This window comes from Acipenser ruthenus, chromosome 12 (assembly GCF_902713425.1).
Source record: "Acipenser ruthenus chromosome 12, fAciRut3.2 maternal haplotype, whole genome shotgun sequence".
Lineage (NCBI taxonomy): Eukaryota > Metazoa > Chordata > Actinopteri > Acipenseriformes > Acipenseridae > Acipenser > Acipenser ruthenus.
The window spans coordinates 3,077,112-3,096,996 of record NC_081200.1 but is presented as its reverse complement, the minus strand read 5'-3'; the positions used below and the strand labels follow the sequence as shown (position 1 = coordinate 3,096,996).

At 37.5% G+C, this 19,885-nt stretch overlaps 3 protein-coding genes across 3 annotated transcripts; all 3 read right to left on the bottom strand.

Moving 5' to 3' along the window:
• Positions 1–375: 375 nt before the first annotated feature.
• LOC117417428 (lysophosphatidic acid receptor 4-like) lies at positions 376–1,986 on the bottom strand. The gene has a single exon (XM_034029575.3). The coding sequence runs from the start codon at positions 1,809–1,811 to the stop codon at positions 882–884; it is 930 nt and encodes a 309-aa protein (XP_033885466.3). The 5' UTR covers positions 1,812–1,986; the 3' UTR covers positions 376–881.
• A 1,019-nt stretch (positions 1,987–3,005) lies between these two features.
• Positions 3,006–6,699, bottom strand: LOC117416489 (lysophosphatidic acid receptor 6-like). The gene has a single exon (XM_034027597.3). The coding sequence runs from the start codon at positions 4,517–4,519 to the stop codon at positions 3,470–3,472; it is 1,050 nt and encodes a 349-aa protein (XP_033883488.2). The 5' UTR covers positions 4,520–6,699; the 3' UTR covers positions 3,006–3,469.
• Positions 6,700–12,383: 5,684 nt separating this feature from the next.
• On the bottom strand, positions 12,384–19,593 carry LOC117417475 (G-protein coupled receptor 55-like). Its single transcript, XM_034029642.3, has 2 exons — positions 19,406–19,593; positions 12,384–13,835 (listed from the first exon to the last, which is right to left on the bottom strand). The coding sequence occupies exons 1-2, from the start codon at positions 19,462–19,464 to the stop codon at positions 12,902–12,904; spliced, it is 993 nt and encodes a 330-aa protein (XP_033885533.1). The 5' UTR covers positions 19,465–19,593; the 3' UTR covers positions 12,384–12,901.
• Positions 19,594–19,885: the final 292 nt, after the last annotated feature.

Here is a 19,885-nt window from a genome sequence, read left to right as displayed (position 1 = left end):
TAAAAGGTTAACCAAAATAAAGCACTTTGTTCTCGGTTAAGGGGGAAGTGAAACTTGCAAAAATACACACAAACAGAGCATGCACAGCTTGGTAAAGTACCATAAGGGAAGGAGCCTGTACATACAAGCAGAGGAATGCAATGGAGCACAAAATATGTACAGTCCAGCTGCATTTTTTGAGAAGTTTCTAAAGTGCTTTGCAGCATGCATTCTATATTAGTAATGCTCAGTTAGCTATGCTCCCCTGTCATTCTATTCATCATATTATCCATAAGCAGAAAGCATAACTCTGGCAGTACTCTCTGGGTCACATTAAGCATTCAATAATATATTTAAAAACATGCAGTGAAAAAATAAACAACAGTACAGCCTCTATTTGAAACCTAAAAAATACTTTCTACAACCGCTTTCCCTTTAAATACAGAACCTCCAGTGCTACACTAATAAATACATGAGATTGCAGGTAAAATAACACATTTTCTGTTAAACAAGGCAGAGGAACATTGCACACAGCTAGACAGGTTAACAAGGGGCTCAGGTAACTGCTGCCCCGATAACTGAAGTTTGGATAATCAAGGTTTTAATCTACTAATCTACCTAATCTGATATTTCTGAGTGAGACAGCAAAGCTCATTTGGGTTAAAATATAAGAAACAGCTGTTTTGTCATTGCTAATTGTAATATGAAATAACATGATCAATACCTTTTCTCCTGGAGTAAAATGCTAATTTAGTTCCCATGTAATCACATTAAATACAATTGATATCACTTTTAGAAGCAGTGTACATTAGCTCTCACTGTATTTACAATGGCGTCTAATGCATCAGTTGTTGTTTTTGTTTTGTTTTTTGTTTTTTTTAATAAGCTTGCAAATAATATGCTTACTGGTCCTGTAATACTGTTTTCATTGATGTCAGCGGTGTGTCCTCATGCTTTTTCTTCCAGAAAGCATCAGCAGTAAAATAGTAAATGATGGGGTCCAGGCAGCTGTTCATGCTGGCTAAGCACATTGTTATTGTTTGAGCATTAAAGAAATTGTACTGGAGGTACTTCAGCTTATGTAAAGCATACAGTATGAATGCAACATGAAAGGGCACAAAGCACACAGCGTACATGAGCAGATTCATGATGAACATCCAGATGATCTTGTGCTTTTTAAACACGGTGGAGCTGACCTTGCGAGTGTGCAGAGTCTTTATCACCAGCACGGTGGAGAGCGTGATGATCACAAGTGGAACGATTATTCCAAACCCTGTTATGAGACAGAGTATAATGAATCCAAATCTCCAGTTTGTATCAGAATAAGACTCAAAACAGCGGGTGACGTTGCAGGCGTCTTTATTTGTCCCGTGGTTCAGCGCGATGGGGATGCCTAATGCCAGAATTAACAGCCAGACCGTCCCACAGGCCAGTCTGGCAAACCCTGGGGTTCGAAGAGCACGGGACCTCAACGGATACACGACAGCAAGGAACCGGTCCAGGCTGATCAAGCCGATGAAGAAGGAGCTGGAGTAAATGTTCACTGAAAACAGGGTCCCTGGTATCATGCACAAGGCATCTCCAAATGGCCAGCGAGTCGTTGCGAAGTAGTAGATCCTCAGAGGTAGAGAAATGATGAAGAGAAGGTCAGACACTGCTAGGTTGGCCATATAAATGGCTGGCACAGAATTAAGCCCCAGTTTTCTGAAGAAAATCCACAAAGAAATCCCATTTAATGGCAAACCTAGCACAAGCACAATGCTATACACCAACGTAAAAAGGGGGTATCTGAAATAAGATGAGTCAAATGGTGGACAAGTCATGTTTTCCATTGCTATTGCTGCGCTTGGTTATCTTCAATCTTAAACGTCTCTTCTCGGGCAGTACTTGAGGTGCAGTGAGGGTTTTGTGAGCTCTTGACAGGAAGAGGGTGTGTGCTTCCTCTTCAAGTGTTTCTGATCATTAATGAAGATCTAAGTTAATATTAAGATAATGAATGTATCTATAAGGAACACTTACAACTGTTCCTTATAGATACAAACCTGCAAGTGTGTAAGAGACAACAGCATTGTTAGCAGAACACAAAGTGGAATATTTTGACCCTTTCATTTATCATTAGTGCTGTCACCAGCACAAACATTATTACAAATCCATTTTTAGTGGTTAAAAATAAGGCATTTATGAGGGTTGCAGCCACTTCAAGCTCCAGGTTTTTATAGCAGCTTATAGAAAGCCTGAGAAGAAAAAGCTATTCTGTCACTGGTGCTTAAAGGGTTAAAAAAAACATCTCTATGAGTTCTAGTGGAGGAGAATATCAGACAGTATTGCTGTGTGCTAATAGCATTGCTGTGCTGGGTGATTTGTGGTTATGTACAGCGTCTTAATCAGAGCTGCCGTTCTACCGAGGTCAAACTTAGTTTCATGCTATAGCTGGCAGTATTTATATGACTGCTTGGTATTTACTATTCAACCTCCAAATCTATGTTACATGGCAAACCAACTAAGAAAAATAAGGCGCATTTTGTACTTTACCCAAATTTTTACGAGCATCAGCATTGATGATGCAAAAAAACAACTGATGAGAGCTTCAGCTGGATGGTTATGTATCCTTCCACTCAGAAAAAGTAGTCCCGAGGACTGTTTCATTTCGATATATACAGTATATATATATATATATATTATTGCTTACTGCACAGTCATGGGATCTTGCTCAGCCACTCACAATGTTTAATTTATCCAAGCCATTTCATAAAGACCAGCAATATTAAAGCTGGGTATCTGCTCAGTTAGGACTGACGGACTGTTCTCACCCTTTTGCCTGAATCCTGCCGACTTCACCATCTGTAAAATCTCTGGTTTAGTGGATCGAACGCTACAATGGACTTCAGTAAACCTGGTCTCCCCAAGCCCCCCAACCCTTGGCCATTAAGAAACCAAAATAAGAAAGCTTTGGGACTACGGAGTTAATAAAACAACAAACAGGATCCTCATCATCTGATAGACAGGAAAGATAAGAGTGGGGCAGAACACTCAGTTATCAAAGAGGAAATGGTTTTTATTGCAAAAGATTAGAGAAATTACACATTTAGAGAATTTACACAAATCTAATTTTAAAAAAAACAACCTCTAAACAAACTAAATGGAAAGTTATTTATTATTAGTGCGTTGTTTCCTTCTTGTGCTAAAATATGTGCTTATCACAATCTGAAGTAAAAAAATCTTTGAGACCCAAAGCAGTGAAATCTCCAGTTCGTATGTGTTGCAATATATACATTTTTGTTAAAAAAAGGTCAGAGATTCAGAAAGGCAAGTTTTTTTTACATGAACTAAGTTATAAGACCAGCCCAGTAGACAGAACAGTAATCATTCAGTCTTGTGTAAGAAGCCCACAGTTCTGATAGAACAGTAATCATTCAGTCTTGTGTAAGAAGCCCACAGTTCTGATAGAACTGTTCTGATAGTTCCACAGAAGTCACTTAATCATTTATATTCATACAGTGCTCTGGACCTTCTCTACAGGCTCTGCTCCACATTGCATCTTGCTGCTCGGAAGATTTTGCAAACGCATATTACTCTGCTTGCTGACTGAGTCTGCTGCTACTGTCACAGTCAGCTCTATCTTTTTTTTTTTTTTCTTCAAGAAAGCATTGGTTGTGAAATAGTACATGACTGGGTCCACACAGCTATTCACTGTAGCTAAGCACAAGGTAATCGGTAATGCGTCATAGAATCTGTGTGCTAGATAACCATTTTTATGTAAAGAATACAATATTAATACAATATAAAGAGGCACAAAACACACAGCATATATAAGCAAGCTCATGACAAACACCAAGATAATTTTCTGCTTATCGAACACAGATGAGTTGATCTGTTGACTGTTTAGTGTCTTTATCACCAATACAGTGCAGAATAGAATGATTATGAAGGGAATGACTACCCCCAATCCCAGTGTCACGCTATAAATAATAAGTGCTGGTTTCCATTTCCTCTCATCCAGGCCATCAAAACATTGAGTGATGTTGCATTCATCCAGTTTTGTCATGTTGATGAATGCAAAGGGAATGCTGAATGCAAGGGTTAGTAACCAGACCGCCCCACAGGCCAGTCTGGCAAACCCCGGGGTTCGAAGAGCACGGGACCTCAACGGATACACGACAGCAAGGAACCGGTCCAGGCTGATCAAGCCAATGAAGAGGGAGCTGGAGTTAATGTTCACTGAAAACAGGGTCCCTGGTATCATGCACATGAAATCTCCAAATGGCCAGCGAGCCGTTGCGAAGTAGTAGATCCTCAGAGGTAGAGAAATGATGAAGAGAAGGTCAGACAGTGCTAGGTTGGCCATATAAATGGCTGGTGGAGAACGCAGCCCCAGTCTTCTGAAGAAAATCCACAGAGAAATCCCATTTAACGGCAAACCCAAAATCAGCACTAAGGAATACACTGCTGTGTACAGAGGGTATCTGAAGTGCAAAGTTCTATTCAAAGGACAGTTTGTTAAATTTGCCATTGTGCCTATCACTCCTGAGTCTTCAGACATCTGTCCTGTATGTGCCAATGTTCATTCACTCTACGGCATATGCTCCAAAGAACCACAATGACGTGATAAACTGTGCATTTCCTTCTGGTTTGAATAAACTAATCAGATTGCTGTTTGATCTTTGATCAAATAGTCATTTGCTAAATGGCATGCGCTTCAAGGAGGAGTAGCCTTATACCAGCACATCAGTCTACTTGGACTGGCGGCATTGGGACAGCACCATTCCCATTTAGAGCATACCTAGAATCTTCTCGCCTTTCTTTTCTCAGAAACATTTTGCTTGTAAATTATCAAGATGTCAAACAGAAAGGCTGCACTTTACTGAGCTTGACATTCACCACCCCCCCATTGTGGTTATACTTCCTTTTCCTGTTCTGATCATTAATCTGATAATTCATTATTAAAATGTCTGCAGAATGTACATGACATTTGTGTGGAACTATTGTAGGCAGTTAATATATTCTTAAGAGCAATAAATTAAAGGACCTCCAAAAACTGTAGGGGATAAAGAGATACCTTCGATAGTCAAGATCTCGGTGGGACCTCTACAATAAACAGTGTCCTATTATAATGTACAAACCCGTTTTAATATCGCTCTCTGAAAACGATGGCAGATTTACACGTTACAACAAGCCAAAAATAGAGCACATTCCAGACTGTTCAAAGTTCATAAATCGTGTTTGTTCAACATGAGCGAATGACTCAATACTGGGAATCTCTTCTTAGAAAGATGGTATTTATTAAGCATGCAACAAAATAAGTTTGAAAATCACACAAAACAGTTACACAATTAATGTCACATTAAAAGCATTACAATGAGAACTAAGGTTTAAAACAACAATTTACCAAAGAAATATTAGTACATACTGACACAACAACAAGGGTCACACAATACCTGAATAGATATTTTAGTATTGTATTGTTACCTAGCCTGGCAAGCAGTCACTTTCAGCTTTATGTTACCTTGTGTTTCTCCGAGTGTCAGGGCCCCCAACCTTGATGGATAAATACTGAAAACTGAGGGCTCCAGGTGCAGTCTTGTAGTTTCTTAGAGTCTGAGCGAGCAGGGATCAGCGGTCAGGGGATAGCGCAGGGGGCTATCGCAGAGGAAGAGGCTAGCGTAGGGGGGTAGAGCTGGGGAGTAGAGTTGGGGAGTAGAGTTGGGGACTTAGATTAGAGGGCTAGAGCTGGGGACAAGGAGCTGGGCTAAAGCAGGGGGCTTTATACTTTTCAAACAAAGAGATTATTTGAATTTCCCGCTGCATGCTCCGATTGGCTATTTTGTAGCGAATGGGCTTGCCATCTTGATTGATTGCTCCCCCTTCCTCTGTTTGATTAGTTCTTTATCATAATCTGGAAAGGGGAAACTTTTAAAACGTGCATAACTTTTGCTAAATAATTCAGATTTTATTCTGAATTCCCGTTATTTTTACCATAAGAAATTACATTTCTTTAGACACCGAACATGTCGGGTTGCGACTTTGGTTGGACATTGCCAACAGTTTAATTCTCTTAGGGATTTATTACCTGGGTTATTCTATACTTGTTAGGCAATTTAAGAATAAAAACGCTTCCATCTTGTACTCATGGTGGTATTAAATCAATATGATGTGAAATTTGTCTTAAATCTCTAAATCTTTAAGCTATTTTTCTCTCTTTTCAGACTCCAATGCTAAACTACCTCTCTCACTAGACGGGTTAATTAAATCACAGAGAACGGTTTTGAGTAGCCTTTTGTTTCCTGAGTGCCTGGTGCATTCAAGGTGTTCGGTTGATCGTTATCTCTAGGCAAAGCTAGACAAATTAGATTAGAGTTCATTCAGTGTAGATTCCTGATACAATATCATAAGAACATAACATAAGAAAGTCCATGACATTTGCAATATATTTGAGATGACAATGTCTATAGAACCTACAACTTCTATAGTTTGTTCATTTCATTGGCACTTAATCTCTCTATACAAGATATCTTAAAAATCAATCACCAGAGTGAGCCTTACTCCTATGGTAAGACTTTTGTCACTTGAATAGGAAGTTATTTTGTTTCTTTCTTCATGCGTGCTGCATAAACAAATGCCTCCAAGCCGATTGGCTAAGGAGCTATTGCCAGGCTTTTGAATGTGGCAGTTTTGCAAAACAGCCACATCTATGCAATTTGTGAATTCGCCATGTCAGATGAAGGTTTTGACAGAGAGACAGGTCTCTAGAACTCGTGCTAAAGAATGTCCAAACCAAGTGATCTCAATTTGATCCGTCCCAGCAGTTCCTTATAATCACAATCACACAACAAAGTAATATTTGTAATTATATATATATATATATATATATATATATATATATATATATATATATATATATATATATATAATGAACCTTTTGATCATTTTAGGTCAATTACATATTCATAAAAGGAAATTTTCAGGGGGAAAAAATCTAACTTTATTATATTTTATCTGGAAATAAAAAAAAAATTATATAACCACTTTAATGGGCATAAAAAATTTAAAAAGTAATAAAAACTGTATCCTTATTAAAAAAATTTAATTTGATTTAAGTAAGGCAACCCATGATTATGTTTGAATACTTTTCATTTTTGTAAGATGTCTTCAGGGGAAGGCTCTTGTGCTTGTTTTTGTTTTGTATGCTGGACATCTGTCACTTTGTGCATGCGTCCGCCACACGATGTATTGTGTAATTGTATTGTTTATACATATTTAATAATAATAATAAAAAACTTCAAGTAGGCTACACAGGCGTTTTGACAAACTCGGGTCGATAATGACACGCAACGGCTGTTGTACGTACTGCATCCGCTAAATCAGCATTAATGCTCCTTGTGTTTCTCCCAGTCGTGTATTTATTAACATTACAGTCAATGAATTCAATACCAGAAAAGCTCGTGCTTCCTTTTAAGTGGCGACTTTTTTGCCCTTATGCCCCATATTTTTTGGGGGGGAAAAAAACATATAGCCTAAATAAAGTATTAATTTTAAAATACTTACATTATACACAGTAGTTTTATATATTTAACACATCATCTTATATCCACCTGTGCGGTCCCAGGCCCAAATATATTGCAGTACTGTCGCAATAATAATAATAATAATAATAATAATAATAATAATAATAATAATAATAATAATAATAATAATCACGATATATACTAGTATATTTTTTTGGAAGAGCCTACTAAATAACATAATAAGATCACATATGTATGCTCATATATAGTTGAACTTAGTATATAGTCTGCCTTATGTAAACTTAGAGACCGTCACCTTAAACCACTCTGTAAAGGAATGTAACACAGTAACACACATACTCCACCAGAAGCATGTGAAAACCTTACCTGAGTTAGGGATCCGTGTGAGAATCTCAACACCCGTTCAACCAGACATCCAGACAAAAACTACACGAGTTATATATCAGACAAATATGATCTTGATAAAATACAACATCTACGTACTTTATTATCGGCTAGCTTTCTTTGTGACGTTTGCTTTTATGTGGAGCAGTGTCAGAAAACCGATAAATTAGAATCTCTCTGCGGCTTTTCGTAGGCGGCCCCGATAGCACGGGTCAGTTTCTCTGCTGGATGTAGAACGACTCACGGTACGCAATGAACGAAAACTGCAATTCGTAGCGTCAGTTACACAGGTGGTTCAACCACAGTTCTTGGATCACGTGCAAGCGATAGCTACCTACTGTTCAACGCTTTCACAGGCACACCTGTTTCTATAGTTCTTCAGTAGAAAATGAAATCATAATACTGTGGATGATTGACATTACTTCACAATTTCTGTATACAAAAGACACATGTTATTCCGCCATTTGCTTTTTTAACCATAAATTTAGCACGGAAATTATGATCATCATTATTAGAGCAACTATGCTAACTTTAGCAAACATTGATTTGTGTTTGTTTCACACCAGTGTAGACTGTTTACCACCAGCGGTACATTGTGGTTGCGTCGGAGTTCTGCACTCCTTTACTCTTAGAATAAAGCAAACAAGAGTATTAAAATCTGCACCCCTTTTTCTATATTGAAAAATAGCAGCAATAAAGGCATGTGCAGTTTTCACTAGACGTTAAATAGTTCCATAGTTCTATTAATAAATTATTCAGAGGGTTATGCTTTGACATGGAAATTATACATACTGTGCTAACTGCCGCGTGCACGGGGCAAGGCAGCAGTAGGGCTGGTAGGTGACGTAATCATGGACAAAGACTTAAACCCGATATACGCTCCTTACAAAGGAGTCGGCTCTTGTACAGCGGTATCGGCGCTATGCTTTAGTGCAAGAGGTCCCGGGTTCGCGACCGCCCTCTGCCTGTGTGTGGATTGCCTCGTCCTGTGTGATGCGCCTGCCTGCATTACCCGAGATCGCTACATAGCGAAGGGTTAATGAGGGTTCTAATCTATTTCTTCAGTCTTTTTTGCTTCACTTTACCACCTGGCCAAATTACTTACTTTGTATACAGCTGCAGGGGAAACCAAGGGTTGTGTAAAAAAACGTATTTACAGCGTCCACAACAATAGAATCAGTATTTTGTAGAGTTATTTTCAGTTACGCGGATAAAAAGTGGTAAGCAGCGCCTAAACAACCTAAATAACTTCCACTTAGAAAGCACGGAAGTGCCCATTCAAATCTGGTACGTTATGCTATTTTTGGTCTTTTTCAGCTTTTAAAATTTAATTGCAGCCACAGCTGTCTCTCGAGATGCCTGCTTTCCCTTGGCTTCCCCATTGCTGATACACTGACAGCCCATGTCTTGGAGCAGCCTGCCTACATTACTGCCCTTGCTGCTGTGGACCCTGCTCTTCGTGCACGTGCCTCTTCCAATGCTTTCTAGAGCTGCAGGGATCACACGGCACATCACCTGATCAACATGTGTTGCATCTGTAATTCACAACGATTCCAAATCCAATCATCAGAGAGGTCCCAATAAAGTGTCCAGGCCAGGCAGTGTATGTTAACTAACCCTCCAGTCTGTGTCCTGAAACATCAACATTGATTACAGTGGTCTCATTATATATATAATCTAATTTTATTTCTTCTGAAACTACTCATTTTGGGTCATTCATGTTCTGTTTATTTTTTGGAGAGAGAGAGAGAGAGAGAGAGAGAGAGAGAGAGACAGAGAGAGAGAGAGAGAGGTGCTATTTACTGCAGGAAATATGCACTACTTTGTAACTGCCAATTCTTTAAAAAGATATGCTTTAAAAAGGAATATAGAAATGGTTTATGCATGCTGTGCATTGTGTAAAATAGTGGTCAGACGGCTTACTCTGTCGCTTCCTCACTATGTAACCTTGTGGTCGCATTGAAAAAATAAACTGCTACATACCATATGCAAATGCGGGGTTGGGGAGAGCAGAAGTGGTTGTTGCTCTTCCCAGAAATGCAACTTCGTTTTTCAGTTATTATTGAAGCTTTCTATTTAAAATAAAGCTGAATTAATACGGCTCATTGTTCCCCAATCCAACTTGTCTGGTTCCAGTTTTGCCAAATTATTTGACTGTTTTATTATTATTATTATTATTATTATTATTATTATTATTATTATTATTATTATTATTATAATTATTATTTAATAAAAATTGAACTGGAGCACATTTTCTTATTACAGCAATGAAAATCGGCCAGTTAGCTTACCTTCCCTGAGCTGAGAATTTTTATATTATTATTTATTTATTTTTCTAACTTTTTTGTAATTTAGCCTGCCACTAGATGGCAGCAGTAGTCAGCAATGTTCTGTGTAGAAGCCTGGTCATGGTCCTCTTGGTCCTCTTGGTCTTATTTGTTTCCAATTACTCACTACACATGCAGCAGCATTCTCTATTTAGTGCTATTTAACTTGTCCACCAGAGGGCAGTAGTAGTGAGAAAATTGTACTCTTTAACCCCTTTCACACTGGCATGATCTACCCGGTTCTGAACCTACCCTACGCGATTTCACACTGCTTTTGATAAAACAGGGTTGACCTGCAAGTAAGCAATGCGCGTATCAATGCCCAGGAAGCAGCTTGTTTCAGATGATTCCATCCAAGCTTCGCTGGATTGAACCGTCAGCCCAAATGTTGATTAGAGAAAATTAGATTTGCTTTGACTGCCCAGTATAAGACCACTTCATGTGCAGCAGGTATTAGGGCCCCTAGGCTCTACATAGAGTCTGTGCTGTGCTGTGTCTGTCCTAATACTTGTTGCAGATGAAATTCATTTAGTTGTAAGAGCAACGTTTATATATTTTGGATAATGAAGAGAACATATTTACAGATTTGTTGTTCTTTTACAATGTAGCCATGGTGTGCCAATATAATATTACTGTAGGTTCATTTTAGTGGTTTAACAATTACACAAGTACAGTACATTCCAATTAATTGCATACGTGATAATTGCATATTCCTGTTAACTTTAATTAAAAAAAAGTGAAGCACATTAAAATTGCACATGCAGTAGATTCCTGCGAATTGCATATCCCGTGGGCCTCACAGTTTTATGCATTTAACCAGAATAAGGAACATACATTTTCAAAAGAAATGTACTTCACAATGGTATGCAATGTTCAGGTAAAACAATTAAATGTATTACACTGTACATGCTACTGATAAATGCATAAGCTGCTTAATTGCATAATGCTGTTAAGCACCTGGGCAATGCAATTAACAAGAGTCTACTGTAATAGGATTTAATATGATGTGCCTCTGGTATGTAGAGTTGGATTTCAGTGCTACTTGCATTAATTGTCTCAATACATTCAGTATATATTGAACATTTCACCAGCCAAATTGTTTGTGTTTAGAATTAGAAAGCCCTCATACTAAATATTTTTCCTAGAGGTATTAGGGATAGTTGTAAAGGTTTTCTTGCATTCATCTCGAGGTTCTTTTGGAGGGGGTCTGGCAACAGTGACACGAAAAGCAGTTCAAATGTAGAGGAGTGAATAGAACTGTTGAGCTATATGTGTAAGTATGGATCACTACTTAACTGGAACGTTTATCTAGACTCTAAGGACCGTTTGAAGGAATTGTGTTGTTTCTTCAAAGCTGATTTCGATGTGTTATTTCAGATTTCTCATTCACAAAACAACTGTTTTAGGGAAAAGTCACCGTGTATTCTCAGTTTAAAAAAAACAAAGAGAAATCATGTTTATAAGCACCCCTTGCTAAAACGATCTTTATAACGGTCGCTAGGGTTTGAGAAAAGTTTCATCTTAAAAGCTGTCCCATGTTACAAGGTGGTTTTGTTGGTGCAAAGGCTCAAGTGTCTGCACCCAGCACTGAAGAGAATGACACAGGCCTCATTTCTCAAACCCCAGCGACCACCACCGCAGACGAGAGACAATGGGTTAGATGGAAAGTGCCAGAGCAGTGAGTGAGAGGTGGTACTAGGACTTGTGGTTTTATTACAGTCCTGTCATTTGTATGTCTTTGGCCCATGGGCTCACTTTCTGAAGCATAACAGTGGGCAATGCAATAGAGGCACATCATATTGAATCCTATTACAGTAGACTCTTGTTAATTGCATTGCCCACTTTCTGTGCCTAGTGACTCAGACAAAGAGTACAGGAGTGCTCAGTGTCTGTATTAATACGTTTAAGGTGTCACAGTCCACATTTATTGTAGATTGTTGTAGGAGAACTCAAAATACTTCCCTTTCAATTTGAATATAAACACTAAAGCAATGCAAGGTGTATGGCTAATAAAAGTAATTCCTAGATGCTAAATTCATACTTTGAATAAAAACAAAATGCCACTTGTAAAGTCCACGCAAATGTGATTTCTAAAATACATATACAGTATATATTTTATTTATAAAGATAAATAAATAATTCATTTTTAAATGAATACATGTCCCTTGCATATCCACACTTATATCAAACACAATTTTCTAAAGCATGTTAACGTTACCATTTTTTTTGACAAAATAAGGTAGTCCAGTGTTATGCAAGGGATGTAACACAGAGCTGTCCAGGGGTGGGTGTTATACAAAATGTGCACCTTATAATTCAAAAATTGGCATTTGTAATTTTAACGTTGCTACAGACAAGAAAACTGAAGGATGCTTGTAATTTACAGTATACTCTTGAACTGAGATGGGAAGTGTGAATAAAACGATCAAAATAATCATGTATGTCGAAATATATTTACAGCTGGACACATCAGTTATAGTCATGCATAGTCATGCATTTCTTCTTTTCAGGCAACATGCAAATGACCCATTGCAAAATGTGATTTTTTTTTTTTTTGCATAGTTTCCAAATAGGGGTTGAAAACAGTTGCATGATCATTTTCCCACCACAACAGTCACAGACCAGACAAACTATCTTGATCAGCTGGTTGTAATTACAGTACTTTCCACAAAAGATAATGCAACCGTATCATACTTCAGTAGTTGAGGAAGTATTTCTGAAACTCAGGGTCCTCCTGAAGGAATCGGTCAAGCGAGTCTCTTTTGTAACAAAGTAATAACAAAATGCATCTAGACAGCAGGTGACGTTAGACAGACACATTGACACCTGGACAAACAGACTTATGTTTTGTTTTGCTCTGCAGTCGGTAATGATGTCTCCTCTAACCAGATACTGAAGGAAAATCCCCAAATGGCTTGGCGTGAAAGAAACCAGAAACACAAGCAGGTTGGCGTAAATGATCAGCACACAGGATCTGTGGCTCACACTGTCCCTGTGGGAGTTCTTTTTCTGGAGGGTCTTGATAATCTTCACGGAACAGACCACCAGGACCACCATGGGGATGATGAACCCGAACAGCTCCACCGCGATGATCACGGTGGGGTTCCACATGGTCTTTGAGAAATTGTGAAAACACCTGATGTTGGCGTAGCTGTCGCTGTGGAAGTCGTACACGGGTATGCTTCCCAGCCACACTAAAACCCAGATTACGGCGCACGCCCAGAATGCCTTTGCCGGAGACCTTAAGGTTGTTGCATGGAAAGGGTGCTTGATGGCAATGTACCGATCCACGCAAATGCACACGATGGTGAAAATGCTGCCGTACATGCCGACAAAGTAGAGGGTTTCCAGAAACATGCAAAAGGTCTTCTGCATGGTCCCTGTAAAGTCTATTGTGGCGTGGATTTTGAAAGGCAGTATTAAAAGCAGGAGCAGGTCCATTAGCGCCAGGTTGGTCATGTAAATAGTGGATTCTGTCCATTTCTTTAAAACCCTGCAGAAAACAATTAGAGCCAGTGCGTTCAGGATGATTCCCACAATGAAGACGGGGATGTAGACCGCTAAGTGGAGCGAGTGTACAAGTGCGTTGATGGCCTCAAAGGAACAGTTCTCCATGGCTGAGCTGAAACACAAAGCACACAATCAGGGTTCAGCAGTAACAATGCGGAACTCTACCAAGGCTCAGGGACATGCTATATAGAATCACATTGTTAGAATAGAACCACCTTCAGTTGCTCATAAAGGTTCCAAACGTGGAGCGCTACGGAACTCCTAATGGTTCTAACAGTCACTGTTTCACTGTTCCATGTTGATCCCATTCCACAGTGGCACCTTGTGTAGTCAGTATGGTTCTTTAGAACCAAAACACAAAAAGGGTTAAATACAAAGCACATAGGAACCATATGGTTCTATAGACTGTATAATACATACAAAAGTACTAGACAGTATATTTCTATGTGAAATACTAACTTCTTGCAATGATGTTATCTGTTAAAAAAAAAAACAGTTTCTGTTAGTATAGTTCATGTAATATTTTATCTATAAAAGCATCAAATTCTCTGGGCAATTTTATTAAACCTTTATTTTACTAGGAAATCACATTGAGATTGAAACCTCTTTTGCAAGTGAGACATAGCCAAGAAAGGTAGCAGCAATACAACAATACAAAAATACAAATACAGAAATAAAATACATTTAAAACACAGACAAGTCATACTCAATATAATAAACAATCAGTTAGTGACAATCAATTAGTGACAGGTGTAATCTGATGTAAGCCAACAAGATGGAACCAACTCCCCAGTAATGTTGTTGAAGCTGACACCCTGGGATCCTTCAAGAAGCTGCTTGAGGAGATTCTGGGATCAATAAGTGACTAACAACCAAACGAGCAAGATGGGCCGAATGGCCTCCTCTCGTTTGTAACCTTTCTTATGTTCTTATACTCTTATGTAATCAACTACTTAAAACAAGCACAACTCTCAATTATGAGGCTTACTCTTGAATTGTACTAAAGTTATTTGGGACTGCAAGTTAAGTTCAGATTGTAAGTCATTCCAAGACCATGGAGCAAAATAAGCAAATGATCTTTTAGCAGCCTCAGTATGCACTTTAGGAACCGTAAAATACAAAAATGAGTGCGATCTAAGACTGTAGTTACTACAAGCAACTGTAAAGTATTCATTTATGTATGGAGGTAGCTTACATAGAATAGCCTTGTATAAAAAAATATACCAGTGCTTCAACCTTCGCAATGCCAAAGAGGTCCAGCCAACCATAGCCTTTTTTTGTAACTACAGAAAAACAAGATTTGAGTCTATACAGAAACCTATCATGAATTTCAGGCTTTTTTGCAAGATGGTTAATATGGGCCTTGAAATTAAAATCCAGCCAAATACCCAGATACTTCTAGATGCCAACTAACTCAATGGCTTTGTTATCTAAAGTTATACAAGTTGAATCAATAGTAGCATTTGTCCTTGTAGCAGAGAATACCATGGCTTTTGTCTTACTAGAGTTTAAAAGAAGCTTTAAATTAATTAAAACTCATTGAATGGAGTCAAAATCAGATTGCAATTTTTTAATTGCCAAATAAGAAGAGGGATTACATGAATATAAAATGGTATTATCTGCATAGAGATGGGACTTACAGTATTTAATGTTGTCACCGATAGTATTAATATATAGGATAAACAATAACATTCCAAGAATTGCTCCTTGCGGAACACCCTTATTTAACAAAACAGGATTTGACATCAGATTTGCATGTTTAACAATCTGTGATCTATTAGTAAGATCATTTTGAAACCATCCAGCTGCTTGCAATAATCTTGTATTGGGTAATGCATGATCAACTGTATCAAAAGTCTTGGAGAGATCAATAAACAGAGACATGCCAGTTGATTTCTTATCTAGAACCATTGTGATGTCATCCATGACTTTCAATGCTGCAGTCACTGTACTGCGACTTGACCTGAAACCAGACTGCATATTGCTTAAAATATTATTTGCATCCAAATAACATTTCAATTGATTTCTGACCAAGGATTCCCAATTTTTTGCTAAAATTGACAAATTGAAAATTGGTCTGTAATTATTCAAGTCAGATGGATTTCCAGCTTTTAACAGAGAAGTAACATAAGCCGATTTCCAGACATTAGGCAGTTCATTGGACTCGATTGAAAGGTTAAAAAATATAAGCAATAACCACAGCAGCTGTTTTTAATAAAAACGAGTCTAGGCCATCAGGACCTGCAAGCTTCCTATACTCAATAGCTTGTAGAGATTTTAAGATAACAACCAAACGAGCAAGATGGGCTGAATGGCCTCATCTCGTTTGTAAACTTTCTTATGTTCTTATGTTCTTAACCTGAAAAGCACGACATTGAAAACTGGAAGAGCATGAGGAGGATAGACTGTTGCTTTCTGAGTTGCATAAAAGTTCAGAATTAGAGGCTTCATTACTTTGTTCGTCAGAAATATGATCTGCTTTACAAAACTGCTCATTAAAAGCATTCAACATAGTAATTTTATCAGAAAAAATAATATTAACTTATACTATTTGCTGAGGAAGACCAGATGCTTTTTTGCTGCAAAGATGTAATTGTTTTCCAGAATTGACTATGATTATTAAATCTTCATTCTTAAGTTTAAGATAATAATCAGATTTGGAATTCTTAATTAAAGAGGTACACTTATTTCTTTGAATTCACACCAATCCTGTGTATTTTTGGTCTTTCTAGCTATAGCCCAACACTTGTTCCTTTGGTGAATACATTCAGCAAGATCCTGAGAGAACCAAGGATTTTCTATGCTTTTAATTCTGAACTTCTTAATAGCAGCATGTTTATTAGCTGTTAAAATAAACTGCTGTTGGAACATCGACACAGCATCCTCCACTGTTGAAATTAATAGAATTCTAGCCCAGTCTACACTAAGATCATGTAGAAATGCCTGCTCAGATAAATGTTTAAAACAACGTTTAAAAATAATACAGGGATTAGATTTTAGTGTCCTTTACACATGCCATATTACAATGATCACTCAGATCATTTGAAAAAATTCCAGTTGCAACATATTTATGTACAGAATTTGTCAACATAACATCTAGTAATGTATCGTAACCAGGTGTTTTTTTTATCATTAAGTCTAGTTGGAGTATTTATTGAGTCAAATTTAATGCACTACAAAGTTCTCTAAGCCCTTCTGATTTTACAGTAAACCAGTCCCAGTTTAGATCACCAACTAAAATCATCTCTAAATGAGTCAGTTTAGATCAAACATCTGATAAAGTTGATAATTACAAAAGCTATTCCTCTGAAAAGAATAAAACAATTGTGACCATGGAAATCTAGCTACTTAGTAGCAGGGAGGGGCAGTAAAGCTAGTGTAGTTTCTTGATGGTTTTATTCTGTTAAAAACATTTCTTTATCAGGTCACTGGCCTTTGCCAATGATCTTGCTTTGTAACAGGGTCCGCAGAATGAAGCAGGAAAACATCAGTATTTTGACAAACCCTTTTTAAAATTTAACAGTGGTGCTGTGCACAGACTGGCCTGCTACAGAGTGACTGTGAGTGAGCTTTCATGGTTCTTATATGTGTTCAATAAGCACTTCCTTAAAGGGTACATAAGGACCTTTTTATTTTATTGTATTACATGTTCCCATGTGTTGCTAAAACTGTTTACTTAAGGTGTCTGTATTCCCGTGTACCAGCAGACCTCTGAGAACTACATTTCCCACCGTCCTCCTGCTCACTGGTAAATCCATCTTAGATACATATGTGAGCAGGAGGATGATGGGAAATGTAGTTCTGAGAGGTCCATGCAGGTACATGGGAAACCATCTTGAAGCAGGGAATGCATTTTAAAAAGTGGTCAAAATGTAAAAAAAAAAACAATACACACACCTTATGTAAACAGTTGTAGCAACACATGGGAACATGTAACACAATGCTTCCATTGAATAGTCTTGCGTGCTAATGCATTTCCCTAATAGCATACAAATCTATAATGAGTTTGTTAAATATGAGTTTAGCAATATATCCTCATCTCTGTTACCCTCCCTTTCACTAACTCCAGTGCACGCAGTAGTTGTATTGATACGGTAACTGCAGTGGAACCACAAGAGAGTGTAGGTAATGCACCTCTTATTTTGAAGCGTATTCAGTGTTTTATTATGCAGATTTACACAGAGCCCACGTATTCAGAGTCTTGGGTTTCAGCTCAAATATTGTGTGTGATGGAGCTGGAAGGGTAAAGCATGCATTGTGGTGGGCACTTGCCGCAAGGTTTGTCTGCTTGACAGGTTTTACAGAAGTAGTTTTTTATCCCTGGGGGGGGGGGGGGGGGCGGTTAACCACCAGAAGAATCAATACAGAGTTCAGGAGCTGCACTATGCAGATCTCATACTGTCCACATTAATAAATACAGCGATGGCCAAAAGTTTTGCATCACCCTGTAGAATTAACTAATTTTGCTTCGAATGAAACCTGCTGAATATTTTTACTTTAAACATATTGAATTACATACATGTTGTAGTTTTCCATATACTTAACGAATAATTGACAACAATTGAGAAATGTGACATGAAATACTGTACTACTATTACATGTCTTCTGGTAGACTTTTGCGATTCATTTTGTGGCTTATTTGATTATATGATGTTAAATAAAATATCTAAATTATGTTCAGATACGTAGTTTTTTTTTTTTAATTATGTCTCAATCTTAAAATTCTAGGTGATGCAAAACCTTTGTAAAGTTTTGCAGTAAAGCACACAAGAAAAACAGCAGCTGTTTTTTCTTAGCACAGCCTGTTTTATTTGAAAGTAATTTAAACTTGCATTTAGGTGTAGCTGCGTTTCCCTAAATTGTACAGAACAGAATACATGTTGACTACAGAGAACAAGCTAACCACTAGTTCATCTTTAGGGAGGCCCAGGGCTTTGTTTAATTTAATTAAAACATAAGAGAGAGAGAGAGAGAGAGAGAGAGAGAGAGAGAGAGAGAGAGAGAGAGAGAGAGAGAGAGAGAGAAGGGGGGGTACGGTAAAGCTTTTACTCAAGAGTCCTGCGATTTCAGAAATACGTAGTATTTTGAACTCTGTCTTTGGTTTTAGTAATAAAATGACACACGCAATACTTTCTTGTTTCTGTTGAGTGGGTAGCGAACACTTGACTCGGTTACTCTCAGCATTTTAAATTATCTGTTTACTGTGCTTTAAGAATTATAATTAATTTGGAAATTAGAACTGCCAGTGCATTTTTTCTCTGGACGAATTTAATTATCCTCTCCAGTTCTGTTGCAGTATATTAATCTGATGCAAGTATACCTATTATTATTATTATTATTATTATTATTATTATTATTATTATTATTATTATTATTATTATTGATGTTAATAGTATTACAGTCTCCTTTTATAAATTATTCACCCTTGTTAAGATGTAACACTTTAAGCTATTATTAATATTTATTAGGGCTAAGAAAAAAAGGACGACACTAAAAACATACAAAGAAACCCGTTTAGATTGACTTCAGATAACTACACACAGTACTGAACTGTGCATAACTAATCCAGTCAAAAAAAAAAAGATCTGGATTTTCTGTTGCTACATAGTTACAGAATTATTATTATTATTATTATTATTATTATTATTATTATTATTATTATTATTATTATTATTATTTTACCTGAGATTCCCCACAGAGGCAGATAATGATATTTGCATGGAATGCTGCTGAAGGTTCATAGCTGTGCTGGATCTCTCATCTGATGGAAGCAACTTGTCCAATAACCATTTCCTCAGAAGAAAAGAAACATTTAAATTGGAGGTTACAGAGTTATGTGACAGCGCCACTAATATGTGCGTCGAAGCGGCTTCTGGTTTTATAACTGGTTGTGATTGATTGATCTGTCACAGATTGTCACAAAGTCTATGCGCGTCCAATAACCACTTCCTCCTCCTTTTTTTTTTTTTTTTAAGAAACTGGAGGATGATTTTTCTAAACTGATTTTAAACCTTTTAATGATCAGTTCTCTTGTTTGCTCTGTTCGTTTGGACGGTTGTTTAAGGCGTGTCTTTCATTATAACAAACAAAACAAAAAAAAACAGGTACTTTCGGGTTTCAGTGTTTTTTTTTTTGTTTTTTTTTTTAAGCACTCATCACACA

Coding starts and splice junctions, on each gene's coding strand:
- LOC117417475 (XM_034029642.3), bottom strand. CDS start 19,464: ATGAACCTTCAGCAGCATTCCATGCAAATATCATTATCTGCCTCTGTG. Junction 13,836..19,405: donor GCCTCTGTGGGGAATCTCAG/GTAAAATAATAA, acceptor TTTGTGTTTCAG/CTCAGCCATGGAGAACTGTT.
- LOC117416489 (XM_034027597.3), bottom strand. CDS start 4,519: ATGTCTGAAGACTCAGGAGTGATAGGCACAATGGCAAATTTAACAAAC.
- LOC117417428 (XM_034029575.3), bottom strand. CDS start 1,811: ATGGAAAACATGACTTGTCCACCATTTGACTCATCTTATTTCAGATAC.